General features: G+C 48.7%; 1 protein-coding gene across 2 annotated transcripts; it reads left to right on the top strand.

Annotated features, from left to right (window-relative positions):
- Positions 1-1,269: 1,269 nt before the first annotated feature.
- fgd1 (FYVE, RhoGEF and PH domain containing 1) lies at positions 1,270-17,521 on the top strand. 2 transcript variants are annotated; one of them, XM_086113626.1, is made up of 18 exons: positions 1,270-1,702; positions 6,114-6,296; positions 6,372-6,534; positions 9,709-10,309; positions 10,536-10,625; positions 10,705-10,853; positions 10,969-11,125; positions 11,628-11,766; positions 12,077-12,135; positions 12,222-12,368; positions 13,200-13,292; positions 13,537-13,616; positions 13,710-13,740; positions 13,839-13,940; positions 14,057-14,185; positions 14,269-14,427; positions 14,548-14,694; positions 14,906-17,521. In XM_086113626.1, the coding sequence occupies exons 1-18, from the start codon at positions 1,549-1,551 to the stop codon at positions 15,176-15,178; spliced, it is 2,856 nt and encodes a 951-aa protein (XP_085969752.1). In that variant the 5' UTR covers positions 1,270-1,548; the 3' UTR covers positions 15,179-17,521. The 2 variants fall into 2 exon arrangements, with proteins under 2 accessions (XP_085969752.1, XP_085969760.1); XM_086113634.1 differs by lacking the exon at positions 1,270-1,702 and adding an exon at positions 3,840-4,139.
- The last annotated feature ends 297 nt before the right edge of the window (positions 17,522-17,818 follow it).

Raw genomic sequence — 17,818 nt, 5'->3', positions numbered from 1 at the left:
GGAGTGAAAGAGAGAGAGAGAGAGAGAGAGAGAGAGAGAGAGAGAGAGAGAGAGAGAGAGAGAGAGAGAGAGAGAAAGAGAGAGATTATGCTCAACCCGAAATTATACAGAATACTGTAGTCGGTTTTTCAAGTGATTACATCGCAACGACGCTGCCACCCGGTGGCCAATGCCGTGTCCGAGTCAGGCGCGACTGGGGCTGCACTTCACTAAACGTAGAACACGTAGTATGTATCGGGCATCATCCTCCGAAGGGGCACGAAGTCACGCATTTGTTCTTGAGGCAAAGAGATGCAAGGAAATGTGGAAAACATGACTTCAACCAACGATCAACAAATTTTCTAAAATAGCTCAAAGCAAGTGAAGATCATTTTTGTGCTGTCGATGAAAATGTGTGGTCCAAGGGGGTACAAAGTAGGAAGACTGTTCATTCCTACAGCGTTCCAACTGTGTCCTGTACATGGATGTACATGTTTCCATGTTCACGTTTTTAGCTGTTTGTTCTCTTTGTCCTATGCAATGTTGTCTTTCTGTATCACAATAACATGGTTTCTCAACAAATTTCGGTGCAAACAGTAAAGGTAAAATATGGATGGATGGATGGATGGATGGATGGATGGATGGATGGATGGATGGACTGACAGATGGATGGACTGACAGATGGATGAAAGATGGATGATCGATTGTAGAATAGTGGGAGGGTGGTGATATATTGATGGATTATGTTGGATAGATTGCTGGATTCATGGATATTTGAAAGGTGGATGATAGATAGATAGATAGATAGATAGATAGATAGATAGATAGATAGATAGATAGATAGATAGATAGATAGATAGATAGATAGATAGATAGATAGATAGATAGATAGATAGATAGATAGATAGATAGATAGATAGATAGATAGATAGATAGATAGATAGATAGATAGATAGATAGATAGATAGATAAACATTCCATTTGTGTAAACCCTGGTGGTCCATCCAACAGTCAAACCTTGACGTGGCCCTCCAGTGCAGACTGCTTCTGATGGAGCCTGACCAGGAAAAAAAAAACACCAAAAAAACTCCTGGAATTTTTCCCTCAGTTTTCCTTTGCTTCAAGTTTCAGGAAGCGAGAAAGGAGGGAAAATGAAATCCAGACCACAAACTCTTTGGGAGACTGGGGGGGCGGGGGAGGCTGGGTCGAGGATCAAATGACCAGACAGAGGCGGAGCTGCAGTGTTCAACTTCACATCAGCTCCCATTTTCACACAGAAGTGAAGAACTGGACCAGCCGGGATACCAATGTCCATCAGGACGTGTGTGTGTGCGCGCGTGCGTGTGTGTGTGTGTGTTTGGGTGCATGTGCGTATGTTAACTATGTGCTGAACGAGAGAATGAAGCGGGAGCGTCGCTGAGTCGGCAAGAAGCTGCCGAGTCTGCACTTTGGTGGTGTGGCAAGCATGTGGAGGCAGTGGACGCCAGGAGAAGATGCGAGCAAGCGGGAGGACGACGAGGGCAGGAGAAGCGGCGGGATGCTTACGACCCAGCATTGAGCCTTGAACTCATGAACCGGACTCGTTGCGCCCTTCTTGGCCTCCCTACTCCTCCTTCTTCCCCTCCTCCCCCTCTTCCTACGCTACCGGCGTCATCTTTCTCCACTCACTTCAGCACCATGAGGTTCTCCTATCACCTTGACAACAGCGCCACTGGCAGGACAGGTGAGTAACTACAACAACAACAGAACAACCCTCGGCTGGGCGACGTTTTGAGCTCAAGAGCCAAGTTTTATTTTTAAGATGGACTGAAGATCCGGGTCATTCGTAGATGAAGTTTAAAAAAAAGTAATTCAAATGTGTAAGTAATATTGTTGACTTTAATGATAAAATCATAATTGGTCAGTGTGCGTTAATCTCTCCCTGACGGCAGTGACATGTTCTCTGAGTACTGATGTCACAATGGTCCACCAACATGCTCCTCCCCATCCCCCAATACGCTGAAGCCCCACTTCCCCTGATTCCCAACATGCCACGGCCCACACATGAAAACAAAAAATAGCTAAAAATAGATTCAGCTGCTGGACGCATGCACACACACAGACACACAGACGCACAGACACACACACACACACACACACACACACACACACACACACTCTAAAGGGGCAGTGAGTGAGTGACCCAGTGACCCAGAGAGAGAACAAACACACACACACACACACACGCACACATACAAACACACACACACGCTCTCATTCGTGCGTGCGTGTGTTCATGAGATGCGGTGGGGTGTAAGGTCAAAGTTCAAGCCAGCAGATGATGATGATGATGACGATGGTAGAGTGTGTTTGTTTTTCCTCCGATGTCGTCGTCTCATTTGAGTCCGGTTGTTTTTCAGCGCAGGACGTTGGAGGGCAGGCACGGGTGGTGTTGATTCAAATGACTGTCCTGGCTTTATCACTTCCTGTTGCATGTTTGCTACTGTGTTGTGAGCGTGTTAGGTGTAGGAGTGTTATTGGAGACTTTGACAGGGAACATCTGGGGTGCGTTTGTTGTGCTCACCCAGACCTCACCGCAGTGATGTTGGTGTACTTCCATGGTTATCCAGTCATAGAATGACCACATGGGGTCCTACGTGTCACGTAGCGAGGTGGTGGAGGACCCCAAAAAGCAGGCAGGAGGGAGGAGCAGGGTGTATTTGAAGAATTGTATTAAAACAAAGAAAACTAAATCCCAAACACACAAAGTCGAAAGTATCAAACAAAAAACCATAACTAAAGCTAAAACATAACAATGAACTAAACATGACAGAAACTAAGAGCAAACAGCAACACACATGACAGTAGCAAGAGCAAGAAGCCACAATGACCCGACACCGAGTGTTCGGGCAGGAGTCCTTTTATACAACTAATTACCAAATGACCAACAGGTGTGCAGCTGCCGGGCGAGCCCTACAGTGCCACCTGTTGGTCCCTAAACCGAATCATGACACTACGGGGGCAGCGGATCATCACTGGAACCTTCTGTAGCACATCTAAACCTGTAGAACCTTCTTAACTCATTCACTCCCAAAGACGTTTTTAAACATCTTTTCAGACTTGGTCTAGAATTGGCTGGTACTGAATGAGTTAATAGTCATATTGTCCACCTTGGGGTGGACTATTAGGTCACTATTACACGTCTATACCTGTACAACTTCAACAGGCTTACCAACAGCCACAGTCAGAAACTTGGAGACTATCAGAACATCTTAGATCAGCACTACAACCCCCTAAAAGACATTTAGACTTGCCAAATGGCTGGAACCCCAGAAAGATCCAGGTTCACAACCTTATATTGAGTAACAGGACCCTCTTGCATCACCACTACGACTTTCTTGAGTTTCCAGTCTGCGGAATCACTAACGCTTGCAAGGGATTACCAGAATTTACTTGATCACCCCTAGAACCTTCTAGACCTCTCGAACATTTCCCACAATGCCCTCTGCAGCGCTCCTTTACAGAATGCTAAACTTGTCAAGGTTACAGTCGGTCAGTTATCGTGATTATTTTGTCATTTGTGGTGCTAACTGTGACGACGGCGGCAGTTTGCTTCACCCAGAGGTGTCCCTAATCTTTTGGCCAGGCTGCTCCGAAGAAGTCACGTGATGCGACTGTCACGCACGGGTCTAGCTGAATTTCATCTCGTTGTCAAGGAGACCAAAAGTGAAGGGAGAAGAGGAGGACGACAAGACACACCCACCCCCTGCCAACCCCTGCACAGCCCTGGAGCTTTCTCATTACTGCACCGCCCGCCTCCGGCCAGTTCTCTAGCTCGAATCAAGCGCCTCAAACCTACATCTCTGTCCAGATAGAAGCAGCAGGCTGCCTCTTTCTCTCTCTCTCTCTCTCTCTCGCTCTCTCGCTCTCTCGCTCTCTCGCTCTCTCTCTCTCTCTCTCTCTCTCTCTCTGCGGTTTGCGCGCGCGCGGAGCCGAACGAGGAGCCGGTTTCTCCGTCGTCTCCCTTTCTCCTTCTTTTTCTTCTTTCTCTTGTCTTTTTTTCTTCTTCTCCGTGCATGTGGACCGGGTGAGCCGCGGTCTGCCATCGTCAACATTGTCGTTCATGAGCGGCCTGGTGCTGTGTTGTGCGATGTACATGGACAGAAGCAGCCTAAGCAGGGGTGAGCGCGCACACAAACGCGCGGACACACACGCGCACACACTACACTGCATTGGCGCGCGCGCATGTCGACTGTCATCGATGGTGGTGGCGGTTGTGGGGGAATGGGGGGGGGGGGCGGCTATAAGTACGCGTACGAGCTGACCGATATCTCGCCGCAGTGAATGTAGGCTAGTGTGGCGCGCGTGCACGTCACTGCGTCTGATGCCAGCAGAGGTGCTGCTCGTCGTCGTGTGCACGAGCCTGTCGCCGATGGATTCCGCCGCCATATCGCAGTCGGCGTGTGATGCGCGTGCGTGCTTGATTTCACTTAATCTTTCTGCGATGATGATGATGACGGTGGTGAGACCTTCATCTTCTATGTGCAGACACACCCCCTCGCTCTCATGCACGCACACAAGCGCACGTCCATGTCTGCGCACTGGCCCAGTTCAGTCACATCAGAGCCAAAAATGACCTCTGGAACCGGCATCACAATGTCACCGAGACCAAAACCCATACGCCCATAATTGGTTCCTTCAACATCACCTTGACAAACTCCCCTGAGAACCATCAGTGGAGCCTACCTTCTTAACAACAGAACCTGCTTGATCATGACCAGAACCAATATATAGACCTGTAAAATCGTGTTCAGAAGCTTCTTAATCACCACATTCACAACCTTTTAGTGACCTATTTGATCATCACTAGAATCTACAATGTGGAGCACCTAAAACCATTGGAATCATCTCAATGCGCACGTTAACAACCTTGTAGTGGACTACCACAGTAGCCTTAATCCCCACTCGAACCTGCCATAAAAAAATCTTGCACTGACCCTGTTTTGAAAATACCTCACCAGTCAGTGATGGCACATTGTGATTTCCCAGGAATGTTGCAGAAATGATCATTTGAGAAAATGAACACTTGGAAAGATTTATAGAAATAAAGTGTTGCATATTGATATTTATCTTTCTCCTACCTTGCTCGGTCGGCCATTGGTGATTATTAATGTGAGGAAAAATTGAAATGATTGGTGTCATCCCATCAGTGAATACTATTAATAATAATATAAGGGTATATGAAAGAGCCAGGGCGACCCGGTAGTCGAGTGGTTAGCGCGTAGACCTCACAGTCCAGAGGTACCGGGTTCAATTCTAGCTCTGTCCTCCCTGTGTGGAGTTTGCATGTTCTCCCCGGGCCCGCGTGGGTTTTCTCCGGGTACTCCGGTTTCCTCCCACATTCCAAAAAACATGGACGGCAGGCCGATTGAACACTCTAAATTGTCCCTAGGTGTGAGTGTGGGCGTGCATGGTTGTTCGTCTCTGTGTGCCCTGCGATTGGCTGGCAAGCGGTTCAGGGTGTCCCCCGCCTACTGCCCGAACACAGCTGGGATAGACTCCAGCACCCCCCGCGACCCTTGTGAGGATTAGTGGATCGGAAAATGGATGGATGGGTGGATAGTGCCCGCATTTACAACCTTGGTGCGGCCTATGAGAAGCTGATCTAATCTGATGTGGAACATCTTGACCTGAAGCCGACACAGTTAACATGTCATCATTGCTGAAATGCTTTTATGCAGCGATGGCAAAATGAAGCTTCAAATTTGTTTCTTGAAAAAGTGTTGTATTTTTTGACTCATCTAACTGGCACTCTCTGTTCAGCATTGGTGCAAAACTAAACGGACTCGCCATTTTTTTAAACCCCTTTATTTAAACCAACATTGCCATCTAGAGGAGTCAAAAAATACACCAACTGGTTCATGAAGCAAATTTAAAGCTTCATTTTCCCATCGCTGCTTTTATGTTTCAGGAGCGAAGAAGCAAATTCTTGAGCTAGCTTACTAACTGATAATAATAATAATAATAATAGATTTTATTTATAAGCGCCTTTCAAGACACCCAAGGACACTTTACAATAACAAAAAACACAATGTCAGCTACCTAGGTGCTCTCAATGACAAGCCAAAATCTTTCACCCTTATTGACCCTGCCAGGTCCCCCGTCCTCCTTGAGTCCTAGCTTGCTGGCAAAGAGTCTCTCTCTTGAGCCTCCATGCGGCCCCCAGCAGCCCTCCTCCTCCTCAAGTCCCGTCGGGCTCCAGGAGGAAGAGGTGAACGACTCGGGACCACCACAGATATGTAAGAGCCGGCCTCCTCTGCTCGGACCAAAGCCTCAAGGTGAGTTTCCCCTGCAGTTGACAGCAATAACAACACATATGTGAGATCACTGACCTTGACTTCCCACTACTGCAGTCCCCCCCAAACCACCCCACCTGCAGCATCAGCCGGGAGTGTTGAGAACCCGACCCCGGGCTCCAGACAAGCCGCTGCCCCCTCCGCCACCCTCCAAGCCCCCCCGCCCTGAGGACCATGCTTCACCCACCTGCGTCCTGTCACTTATCGAGAAGTTTGAGCGGTGAGAGAAGCATTGTGGCGATATTACTGCTTTGGCGATGTCAACATCATGGGGATGTCAATGTAATATGGGTGTCACCGTCATAGTTACCATCATGGGGATGTCACCGTCACGGTGATCTCACCGCAATAAGAATGTCACTGTCCTGGGGGTATGCAATCTTAGTCCTCGTCATGATCACCTCAAGGGAATGTTACCATCATGGTGATGTCTCAGTCACAGGGATGTCACTATCATGGGGATTTCATGGACGTGGGGGTGTGACCGTCATGGTCACTTTCATGGTTACTGTCATGGGGTTCTCACCGCCAGACGCACTATCAAGGCAGTGTCACATCAAGGTGATGTTACCGTCGTGGTGATGTCACCATTATGGAGATGTCATGGACATGGGCATGTCACCGTCCAGGTGATGTCACTATCATAGTGATGTAGCCATTATGGTGATGTCACCGCCATGGTGATGTCAATGCCATGGGGATGGCACTGCACTCGTGGTGTCACCGTGAAAGGTCACTGTCATGATTAGTGTAGCGATTAGGGTAGTGATATTACCCCCAAGCTGTCTGACACGGTTCAAAGTGATGATATCATCTGACAGGTCGCCATGTGCATACAGTACATTTTTCAGTTAATCCATCCATCCTAGTTCATCCCAACCCTTTCCACCTGTCGATCCTCCTCCTCCCTCCCGCCCTCACTCGTGAACAAGATCCCAAGATACTTAAACTCCTCCACTCAAGATCTTATCCCCGACCTTGAGAGGGCGCTCCATCTTTTTTTGACTGAGGACCATGGTCTCAAATTTGGAGGTGCTGATTTTGATCCAGATTCCTTCACACTCGGCTGCGAGTCGCTCCAGGGAGTGTTGGAGATCGCGGCTTGATGAGGCCAACAGGACCACATCATCTACAAAAATCAGAGATGAAATACCGGACCCCTCAATGCCTTAGCTGCGTCTCAAAATTCGGTCCATAAAGGTTATGAACAGAATTGGTGCAAGGCCAGCCTTGGCGGAGTCCAAGCCTCACTGGAAACGAATCCGACTTACTGCTGGCAATGTGGACCAAAGTCTGACATTGGTCGTACAGGGACCGAACAGCTGAAATCAGGGGGTTCGGTAGCCCAGACACCACAAACGCCTTCTCCAGTCCTACAAAACGCATGTAGAATGGTTGGGCAAACTCCCAATGAACCTCAAGGACAATGCCAAGGGTGGAGAGCTGGTCCACTGTTCCGCAGTCAGGACAAAAACCGCACTGCTCCTCCTAAACCTGAGTTTCAACTTCCCGACGGACCATCTTCTCCAGCAGCCCTAAATAGACATTACCAGTGAGTCTGGGGAGTGTAGTTGGAACACACCCTATGGCCTCCCTTCTGGAATAAGGGGTCTGCCAATCCCCAATGGGGCACCATCCCCAATGTCCAAGCAATGTTTTAGAGGTGTGTCAACCAGGACAGCCCCACGATATCCGGAACTTTTAGGAACCCTGAGATGATCTCATCCACCCTAGACTCTGCCTTCTCAAAGGAAGGTGTGTTGGTAGGATCAAGGAGGTCTGATTCACAGCGTCTGGAGTTGATGTCGGCACCAGTACATCTCTACGACACGCAATGTTAACAGTACACTACTTTCCCCTCCGGAGTTGACAGATGGTGGACCAGAATTTCTTCGAACCCATCCAATAGTTGTTTTTCATGGCCTCGCCGAACTCCTTACATACCATACTTTTCACCCCTGTAAATGCCAAAGTTGCCTTCTCCTTGGCCAGTCAGTTTCCACAACTGCCTCCAGAGTCCCAATAGGATTCCTTCACCTTGTCGGCATCCCGAACCACTGGTGTCCACCACCTCGTTTGGGGATTGCCACAACGACAGGCACTGACCATCTTATGAACACACTTCCTCCCAATCAGTCCTTTCCAGGTCTCACTGTCATTGCCAACATGAGCATTGATTCCCTCCAGCAAAATGATGGCATCCCCAGCAGGAGCACACTCCAGCACCACCTCCAAGGACTCCAAAAAGCGATGTGCTCTCAACTGTTGTTTGGTGTTTAAGCACCAAGGAGACCACTCTCTTGTGCCTCAGGATGAACCCTAATGTCTAAGGACTGAACCAAGGGACAATAAGTATACCCACACCTACTTGGCGACCACTCTCTGGTGCACTGGTATCACAGCCAAAGCTGTGTGTTGAGGCGAGTCCAACTACGTCTAGTCTGAACTTCTTGATCTCTGGTACAATGTCAGGCGCCTTCCTTGCAAGAGAGGTGGCAAGTGACATGTCCCTAGAGCATAGGTGTCAAACTCAGGTCCTGGAGGGCCACTGTCCTGCATGTTTTCCAAGTCTCCCTGTTGCAACACACCTGATTCAAATGAACAGGTTCAATGTCAGGCTTCCGCAGTGCTGGCTGATGATCTGATCATTTGAATCAGGTGTGTTGCAACAGGGAAACTTGGAAAACATGCAGGACAGTGGCCCTCCAGGACCTGAGTTTGACACCTATGCCCTAGAGCTAGCTTCTGTAGCTGGGAATCAGACTTCCAAGGTCCATGCCTTCATCCACCGCCCACATTGTACGTGATGCTGTGGCCCCTTTCAAAGGTGGTGAGCACATGAGAAGGGGGACTCCACGTTGCCTGCCTCCAAAGGGGGGCACCAGTGGCCCGCTTCCAGGTGTGGTCCAATATTATAACTTCTCACAAAGGCTCTGTGAGCTGTGCTTTGTCTGGTCCCTCACTTAGGACTAGTTTGCCAAGGGTGACCCTGCCAGGGGCATAAAGCCCAACTCAACTTGGGTCCTCGGATCATAGACAAGGTTCAAATGCAGTCAATATTTGGGTTAAGGTCAACATTCCGATTTCTGAAGCAATCAGATTTACATATGTGAGCAGACAGAGTTCAAAGAAGGTAACCCGTTGGCATTTACGTGACCCAATATTTGGTTGAGGAATAGGATAACCCAGGGGTTTCATATCCCAGTTAGAGCATATTTGTTTATCGATTTATCATCATATTTATTGATGCAATGTTTTTTGATACATGATCACACATTTGATAGCCGTTTTTCGTTTCGTGATACGGTTTGTTTATAGTTTACATGAGCACGTTATCGGCACGTTATTGTGTTCTGCATATTGATACGGTCTCATGCGATTCAATTTTCTGCAGAGAGCAGCTCATAATGGTTCCTGACATCACAGGGGGGGCCTTGTGCCCCCGCCTCCTGGACACCCCTTTATCTCGACCTTCATCTCCACCGTCTTCATCGTCACCTCACATCATCCCCGAGAAGGAGGAGGAAGAGGGGGGTCTCCCTGAGCTCAAACGTCACGATGACGTTGTGGCGGAAGGGGAGGGGCCAGAGGAGGCGCCGTCTGCGGAGATGAACGAGCGTCCACCCTCCGACCCATTGGGTCCGCCGCCCGAGCGTTTGTCCCTCCCCTCCTCCTCGCAGACGGAGGGCAAGCTGGCCAATCGCGACAGTGGCATTGACAGCATCAGCTCGCCGTCGCACAGCGAGGAGCTCTGCTTCGTGGGTGTGGACGACGGCGGTGGCGGTGGTGGAGTTTACTCCTGCGGCCTCCCCCGACTCTCCAGCTCGTCCTCGTACGCTGGCGAGGGCGAGGAGGGCGAGGCCAGGGGCACGGCCCGGAGAAGGGACTTCTCGGAGGAAGCAGACAGCGATCTCGAGGAGGAGGAGGAGGAGGAGGAGGAGGAGTTGGCCGAACTTACCTTGGTGCTTTCAGCCCCCAGACAAGACTTGGCTGAGGTAAGACAGGAAGCTGTCATGGATAATCCATGGATAACTTGAATGAGTGGCAACAATAGATGTGACTAGTGACTCCCAAATATAAAAATGGATCGCTACAACACGCTTGCTCACCACTGGAACCTGCTGTAGGACACTGAGACCGATAGGTCCAGAGTGGATTGAACTGTTTGTCGAGTGTGATCAATGTTGATAGCTTTCACACACGTCATCATATATCTTACAGCTCTCTGTCCAGCAGAGGGTGTTCCGCATTGCCAATGAGCTCCTTCACACAGAAATCTCCTACGTGTCCAAACTGCACCTACTGGACCAGGTATGTCCCCACAGGCAACACAACGCTCACACATAGTCCGGACAGGAGATGTCGATTGAGGCACCGTCGCTCGCCGCAGGTCTTCTGTGCCCGACTCCTGGAAGAAGCGCGCTCCCGCTCCTCTTTCCCATGTGACGTGATTCACGGAATCTTCTCCAACATCTGCTCCATCCACTGCTTCCACCAGCAGTTCCTCCTGCCGGCCCTGCAGAAGCGCATGGAAGAGTGGTGAGCTAGTCTCGAACTAGATGATTTGCATGGCTTTTTTCTATGCGACGGTGCGGAGTGTAGAAGCAAGTATCCTCGAAGGAGTCCTCAAGTTTTGAAAAAAAAAAATCCTTAGGGACTCGAACCCACGCATTGGAGACATCCTGCAGAAGCTTGCGCCCTTCCTGAAGATGTACGGAGAGTATGTGAAGAACTTCGACCGCGCCATGGAACTGGTCAACACGTGGATGGAGAGGTCGGCTCTGTTCAAGAGCATCATACATGACATCCAGGTGATGCCTCATTGAGCAAGTTGGCCTGTTACGGCAAAACATCCGTGTGGTCACGATATCTGATGTGGCAGATCTGCTCCATAAAGGAATGAAAATCAATGGACTCGGTAAAGCAGTGTTGCGCCCCCACTGAATGCCTCTCATTCATGAACTTTGCTCAATCAATAACAATATATGTCACTTGTCATTTGAGAAATGTTTACCCCTTACATAACCAAGCTAGTCGTAATGAAAGATTTTAGTACCCATAGGAAGTTGTTATTCAGAGAGACGATTCCAGTCCTGATAGAAGATTCTAGTTCCAAGAAAACTGTCTAGTACCAACGGAAAATTTTAGTCTAGATGCTAGGTTCTAGTCCTAAACCGAGCTATTTGGTCTAAAAAAATGTTAGAGTTCGAGTCCTAAGAGGGTTTAGTCAACAATCTGATGTGTGTGTGCGTGTGTGTGCGTGTGTGTGTGTGTGTGTGTGTGTGTGTGTGTGTGTGTGTGTGTGTGTGTCAGAGGGATGAACGCTGTGCTAACCTGACGCTTCAACATCACATGTTGGAGCCAGTCCAAAGAATTCCTCGATATGAGCTCCTGCTCAAAGATTATCTGCACCGTTTACCGGAGGACGCTCCAGACTACAAGGATGCTCAGAGTACGCACGCACGCACACGCACACACACACACACACACACAAGCAAACTGAGTTCAGAAAGCCCAGAGGCAGATTTTTTTTTGTCATGCTAACAGCTACTATACTAACTCATGTCCCAATAAAAAAACCTGAGTACAAAAAGCCGCAAGGCAGATGGACAAGGATTCGACAGCTCTGCTCTTGCCAATGTCTACATTGTGGAGAATTGATGAGTGTTGCTATGCCACCGTATAGCAACAGAAAATGGAAGGATGAACATTTTAGTCCGTCGGTTGACGTGATCGTGTGACAAGATCCCCTCTGTCTGCAGAGTCTCTCGAGCTCATTGCCACGGCCGCTGAACATTCCAACGCCGCTATCAAGAAGATGGTGAGAACTTTTTCGAACAGCTTCCCAGGACGGATAACAGCGCAAACTTTGGCGACAGTTCGGACAGTCGGTTTTGTAACTTTCAGGAGCGAATGCGGAAGCTGCTGAAGGTCTACGAACTCCTGGGCGGCGAAGAGGACATTGTGAACCCGACCAACGAGCTCATCAAGGAGGGGCACATCCTTAAACTGTCCAACAAGAACGGCACGTCGCAGGATCGATACCTCATCCTGGTATGGGGTCCTCTGTCTCGCCCATCTCCAACATTAACTCATTCACTCCCAAAGACGTTTTTAAACGTCTTTTCAGACTTGGTCCAGAATTGTCTGGTACTGAATGAGTTAATAACTAACCCAGTGGTTCTCAACTGGGGTCCCCTGCACCCTGACAAATTTTGGAACCATATCATTTCGAAAAAACAAACGCTGCATTCCATCGTAGGGGGACCAGCGCGAACAAAACGATACCGATTACTTCTCACAACTTCAGCTTTTGGCCAATAGAACATTTCACGATTGACATTTCACAGCCTCAGTCACACTCTTGATTCCTTTCCACTGGGCTCCTTTCTCATTGTACGGAAGACATTGTTAAAATGATTCTGCTCGCATTGTCTGTTTCTTAACAGGAATTCAAGTCACTTTATGGACAAAGGGTTCGGTTTACGAAGGGGTCCTGGGGAAATATTTCTACCCCGGACCTCAAAATTTTGAGAACCCACGGTCTAGCCAATTGGTTAGATCACAACATCCGCCTCACAATGCAGAGGTCCGATTTCAAATCCGGGCTCTGGTTTTCCAGTGTGGACTTTGCGTGTTCTCCCCGTGCCTGTGTGGGTTTTCTCCGGGTACTCCGGTTTCCTGATACATTCCAAAAGGATGCACGGTAGAGGCGAACGGGTGTTTGTCTCAATGTGTGCCCTGTGATTGGCTGGCAACCAGCGCCGGCTGTACCTCAGCTATTGCCCGAGGACAACTAGGAGAGGCTCCAGCACACGCAGGAGTCTCGTGAGGATGAAGCTGGATCAGACGATGGCTGCTTTAACCATTTCTGTGCTCATCCAGTTCAACGACAGGCTGCTCTACTGCGTTCCCAAACTGCGTCTGATTGGTCAGAAGTATGGCGTCCGAGCTCGCATCGATGTGGATGGCATGGAGGTGAGTCTTTCATTAGGGGGTGGGAATGTGAAGGGGCCTGGGGGGGGGGGGGGGGGGCATTGCGTCAATTTCGCATCTTGTATTCTCAGATCATTAATTCTCATTAGAATTTGTCACTTGACACCAGGTCGCGTGGTTTTTGTACTTGGGATGCTATCTTTCCATCTTGTCAAGCTTACCAACTACAACAAGCATGTTAGCATCTTAGCCGTTCTCCATTGCATTTTTCCTTTTTACTGTGCAGCTGAAGGAGATGAGCAGCGCGGCGGTTCCTCGGACTTTCTTGGTGTCAGGCAAGCGGCGTTCGCTTGAACTGCAGGCTAGGTAATGCTCGGGCTAATGATCCTGGAATAGACAACTGTGCAACCGTTGCCCCCCCCCCGCTCACCTTTTTTTTGACATGCTGTGTCTCTGCAGGACTGAAGATGAGAAGAGAGACTGGATCCAGGTAAAAACAAGACACGGTGACTGACTGGAAATCAAACGGAATGACTCAACCAATGAACCAATGAGAGGATCTGCTCGTGTGTTTTGTGTGTCTTGCAGGCCATTCAGGCCACCATTCAGAGGCACGAACACACCATGGAGACATTTCGTCACCTGACTTGTTCGCTACGAGACGACGAGTCCACACCCCCTCACTCCCCGGTAACATGCAAACTCCTAAACATACACACAGACACACACACACGCACACACACACATTCTATTCAATTGATTTCAATGCTATTACATCCACAACTACTATTGCCTCTGTCCGTCAGAGTTGCGCCGAGCTGGGCAAGCGTGCGCCGACGCCCATCCGCGAGAAGGAAGTGACACTGTGCATGAAGTGCCAGGAGGCGTTCAACGCCCTCACCAAGCGGCGCCACCACTGCAAAGCCTGCGGTCACGTGCGTCCAATCGCACCTCGCTTGCTTTGTCGCCATGGCGTCCACCAGTAACCCTCTAAGACTCTCCCCTGTCTCACCACCAGGTGGTTTGCGGCAAATGCTCCGAGTTCCGTGCCCGCCTTTCGTACGACAACAACCGCACTAATCGCGTGTGCGTGGACTGCTACGCCATGCTAGTGGGCGTGTCCCCGGTGCCTTCTGTCATGGCCGGCAGCAGCCAGAGGAGGCGCTCTATCCTGGAGGTGAGAGGGATGTCACGGTCGCGAGGACTCGTTCGCTGGGATTCAACTTGACTTGATTGATTGTTGCCACAACTTGAAAGGGAAGACTTTTAGACTTCCATCTGACTTACTCCCGCCTAGAAACAAGCCTCGCTGGCGGCCGAGAACAGCGTCATGTGTAGCTTCCTGCATCACATGGAGAAAGGGGGTGGCCGAGGCTGGCAGAAGGCCTGGTTCGTTATCCCCGAAAATGAACCCCTGGTGCTCTACATCTACGGAGCTCCTCAGGTGGGTGCCGAACGCGACATTCGCTGACGCGGATTGGCCAGTTTAGCAAGCATTCACAGCTCCCATCAATTTAACCCTCACACGGGAAGGCCCGAGCCCTGAGCTACAGCGTGAGGCAGACGTGCTAATCGCTTGGCCATCATGTTGCCTTGACCCGCCGAATAATTTGAAACGCGCAGTTTGTCCTCACCGCATTGCCACGTGTCTTCAGGATGTGAAAGCGCAGCGCAGCGTGCCTCTGATTGGCTTCGATGTTTCCCTCCCGGAGTCATGTGACCGCCCGGAGCGTCGGCACACCTTTAAGATTTCCCAGAGTCATCTGACGCTCTACTTCAGCGCAGACGGCGAGGAGCTCCAGCGCCGTTGGATGGATGCGTTGTCCAGGGCCGGCAAAGGGGAGGAGCCTCAGCCTCAGCACCCAATCGTAGAGAGCGTGGAGGAAGAGGGGGAGGAACCGGAGGGGACGGAGGGCGACAACACGTGATTTGATTGGATGGGTGGTGACGCAGGGGGTGGGGCCGACTGTTGGAGTTGATTTAATCGACATGGACGCAAGACATTACCCATGAGCACAGCTGTGGTGTCGCATGCTGTCTGAAAGCACAATCCTCTTCCTCCTGACGCTGCCATCTTGTTTTGATTGATTTCATGCTCTACCCATAATTCCCCGCAGAAATGATAATGCCTCACCCCGGTCGAAGAATTCCAAGTGCAGCGACAGTGTGACAGAGATGTCCTGACGGGACACGGCTGGATGGAATCGCTAATTATGACCTCATAATGGCCATATTTCATTTTAATTTCAGGTTCTGGTCATGTTATTTCATTCCACTGCATTTCATTGGTAAAAAAAAAAAACAGATAGAGGAGATGAAAAGGAGTCATCAAAAATTAGACAGAGCCCGATTTACATTTTTCAGTCTTCTTCAGACTTCTATTCTTACTGTCATTCCGATGACTCGCTGTTGGATGTTGTGCGTGTGTGTGTGCGCGCGTGTGTGTCTGCGCGTGTGTGTTGTTTCCTTGATACCAAATGTTCAAACTTTGTAAATATAATTTATTCACCTGCAGTCACATGACTGTCAGCGGGAGGGAAGCAGCCGTTTTTAGCGAGTCTAGCGTTGCAACTGAGTAGCTTCCTGTGAGGGAGCAGACTCTATTTTGCTACACAAGGCCAATCTTATTCTGGAACTTTGATGAGATTTGTTCTTTAAGATCACCGCATTTGTGGGAAAGTCACTACTTTGTTTATTTCCACCATGAATGTTTACCATGTTGTTTTGAGGGCTAAGCCTAGCATGGCATTTGACTAGATTCTTTTTCTGTGGGCGCGGGGAGTCATGGTCTTGGTGTTAAACTAGGCTATATTATGCACACATACATATATCGTATTCTGGGACTTTCTGTTCATTAAGATCACTATGTTCGAAAATCATTCTTTTGCAGGATTGTGTTTCCAACATGGCTGTCACGCCGTGTTTTTCGCACCAATTTAGCATAGCAACTGACTAGATTCTTGGGAGGAACACAAGCCCTTTGTTCTCAGACAGGCTAGTCTTATTCTGCAGCTTTGATGGGGTGTGTTCCTTCAGCTGACCGTGTTGATCAGAATACCCCCCCCCCACACACACACTTAACTTTCATGACACATTTTTCACGTATTGTTTTGAGTTCCAGGCCTATGATAGCAAGTAAGTCGCTTTCTTAGAGGGTGAGCTTGTGTTTTGTGCTCAACTAGTCTAATCTTATTCTGAAGCGTGGATGACGTTTGTTTATTAAAACCACTGTGTTTGTATGAAAGACTTTTAGGGGAGGGGGTTATGTTTCGAACTTGGATTTCAATCCATGTTTATAGCAGCAAAGCCTGGAATAGCACCTGACCACCTTCCTGGGAGGAGGCAGGCTCTTCAGGCTACGATCGGCTAATCTTATTCCACAATTGAGATGACGTTCGTTCATTTGATCAGCATGTTTGTGTTTAAGTCATTTTTGGTTGGCTTCCAACTTGGCTTTTGCTGCACATTCTTGGTGTTGGGTGCTCCTCTTCCCTCAGTGATGTTAGAAGGAAATGGCCTTAGAGTTGATTTCATTTTTTTTTAACGTACTCTGAAGCTTCTGACTCTGTGTCTTTGTGCTTTAGTCAACATGGTGCTGAATGCTATATGACGTCTCTCGTGCCGGATGATGACAAATCTTTCCCATTCGTGAGCGACCAGACAAGCTAGGCTGCATGGTGATCCTTCCAGTCACGTAACTCGCGATGGGAGACGAGCGGTGCTGATGTTTACATGTGGTCACAAGGTGGCGCTATGAGTTCTGAATGAACTTGTGCCAAATGCAGTGTTCTATTGTAATAATGTTATTATCGTGGTTGGGCTTTTTGCCTCTGGGGAGTATGTTTCTATTTTTACAGGTCACACATACATTATCGTGGACTGTAGATGGCTGCTGTTACAATGGAGACAACATTTTCAGATTAAAGTCACATTAATGGACTTCCCGTTACAGTTCATCCTTGAAAAAAAACAATTCTCGTCATAACCCCTAAATGATCAGGAGCCTCGTGTTGCTATAGCAGCTACCTTCGCCTTCGTAACAGCTAACATCCACAAGTTATGATGTCTTGTTGCGATGGTGAGTGCTGAGTTTCAATGCTGCTTGGTTGCCATGGGAACAGCGACAGCATCAGCAGCAGCAACAGATTATTGATGATTGAAGAGAGATGATTGGTTAGTGGCCGGCCACTGCCTTCCTTAAACCTTTTGTGTCACTTTGCCTTGTGAATGACAATGTGTTGAAGACATTAAAATAAAGCATTAACAAAGGATTCACGACTACTGTCATTTCGCACTTTATACAAGCGGCTATTGCTCAAGGGCCACATTTGTTTTTTAAACAGATAGATTCAACAGTTAAAGGTAATAGATTCAACAGTTAAAGGTAGAAAATGGATGTAAAATAGTGATTTCCCCATCAGTGTACCCTGAAACATTATCAGATGGGCCACGTGAAATTATCCAGTATTTGATGGGAAAAAAAAATTCGATGAAAAAAATGTTTTTGTTAATTAATTTATACATACAGTAGCAGGGGGAACAATCAATCGCTCTTCCACTTGATAACA

Source organism: Hippocampus guttulatus, chromosome 1, assembly GCF_054856545.1.
Source record: "Hippocampus guttulatus isolate MCC_2025c chromosome 1, RoL_Hgut_1.0, whole genome shotgun sequence".
In the NCBI taxonomy this organism is placed as follows: Eukaryota; Metazoa; Chordata; class Actinopteri; order Syngnathiformes; family Syngnathidae; genus Hippocampus; species Hippocampus guttulatus.
The sequence above is the reverse complement of the archived record's forward strand: the minus strand, read 5'-3'. Positions and strand labels throughout refer to the sequence as shown.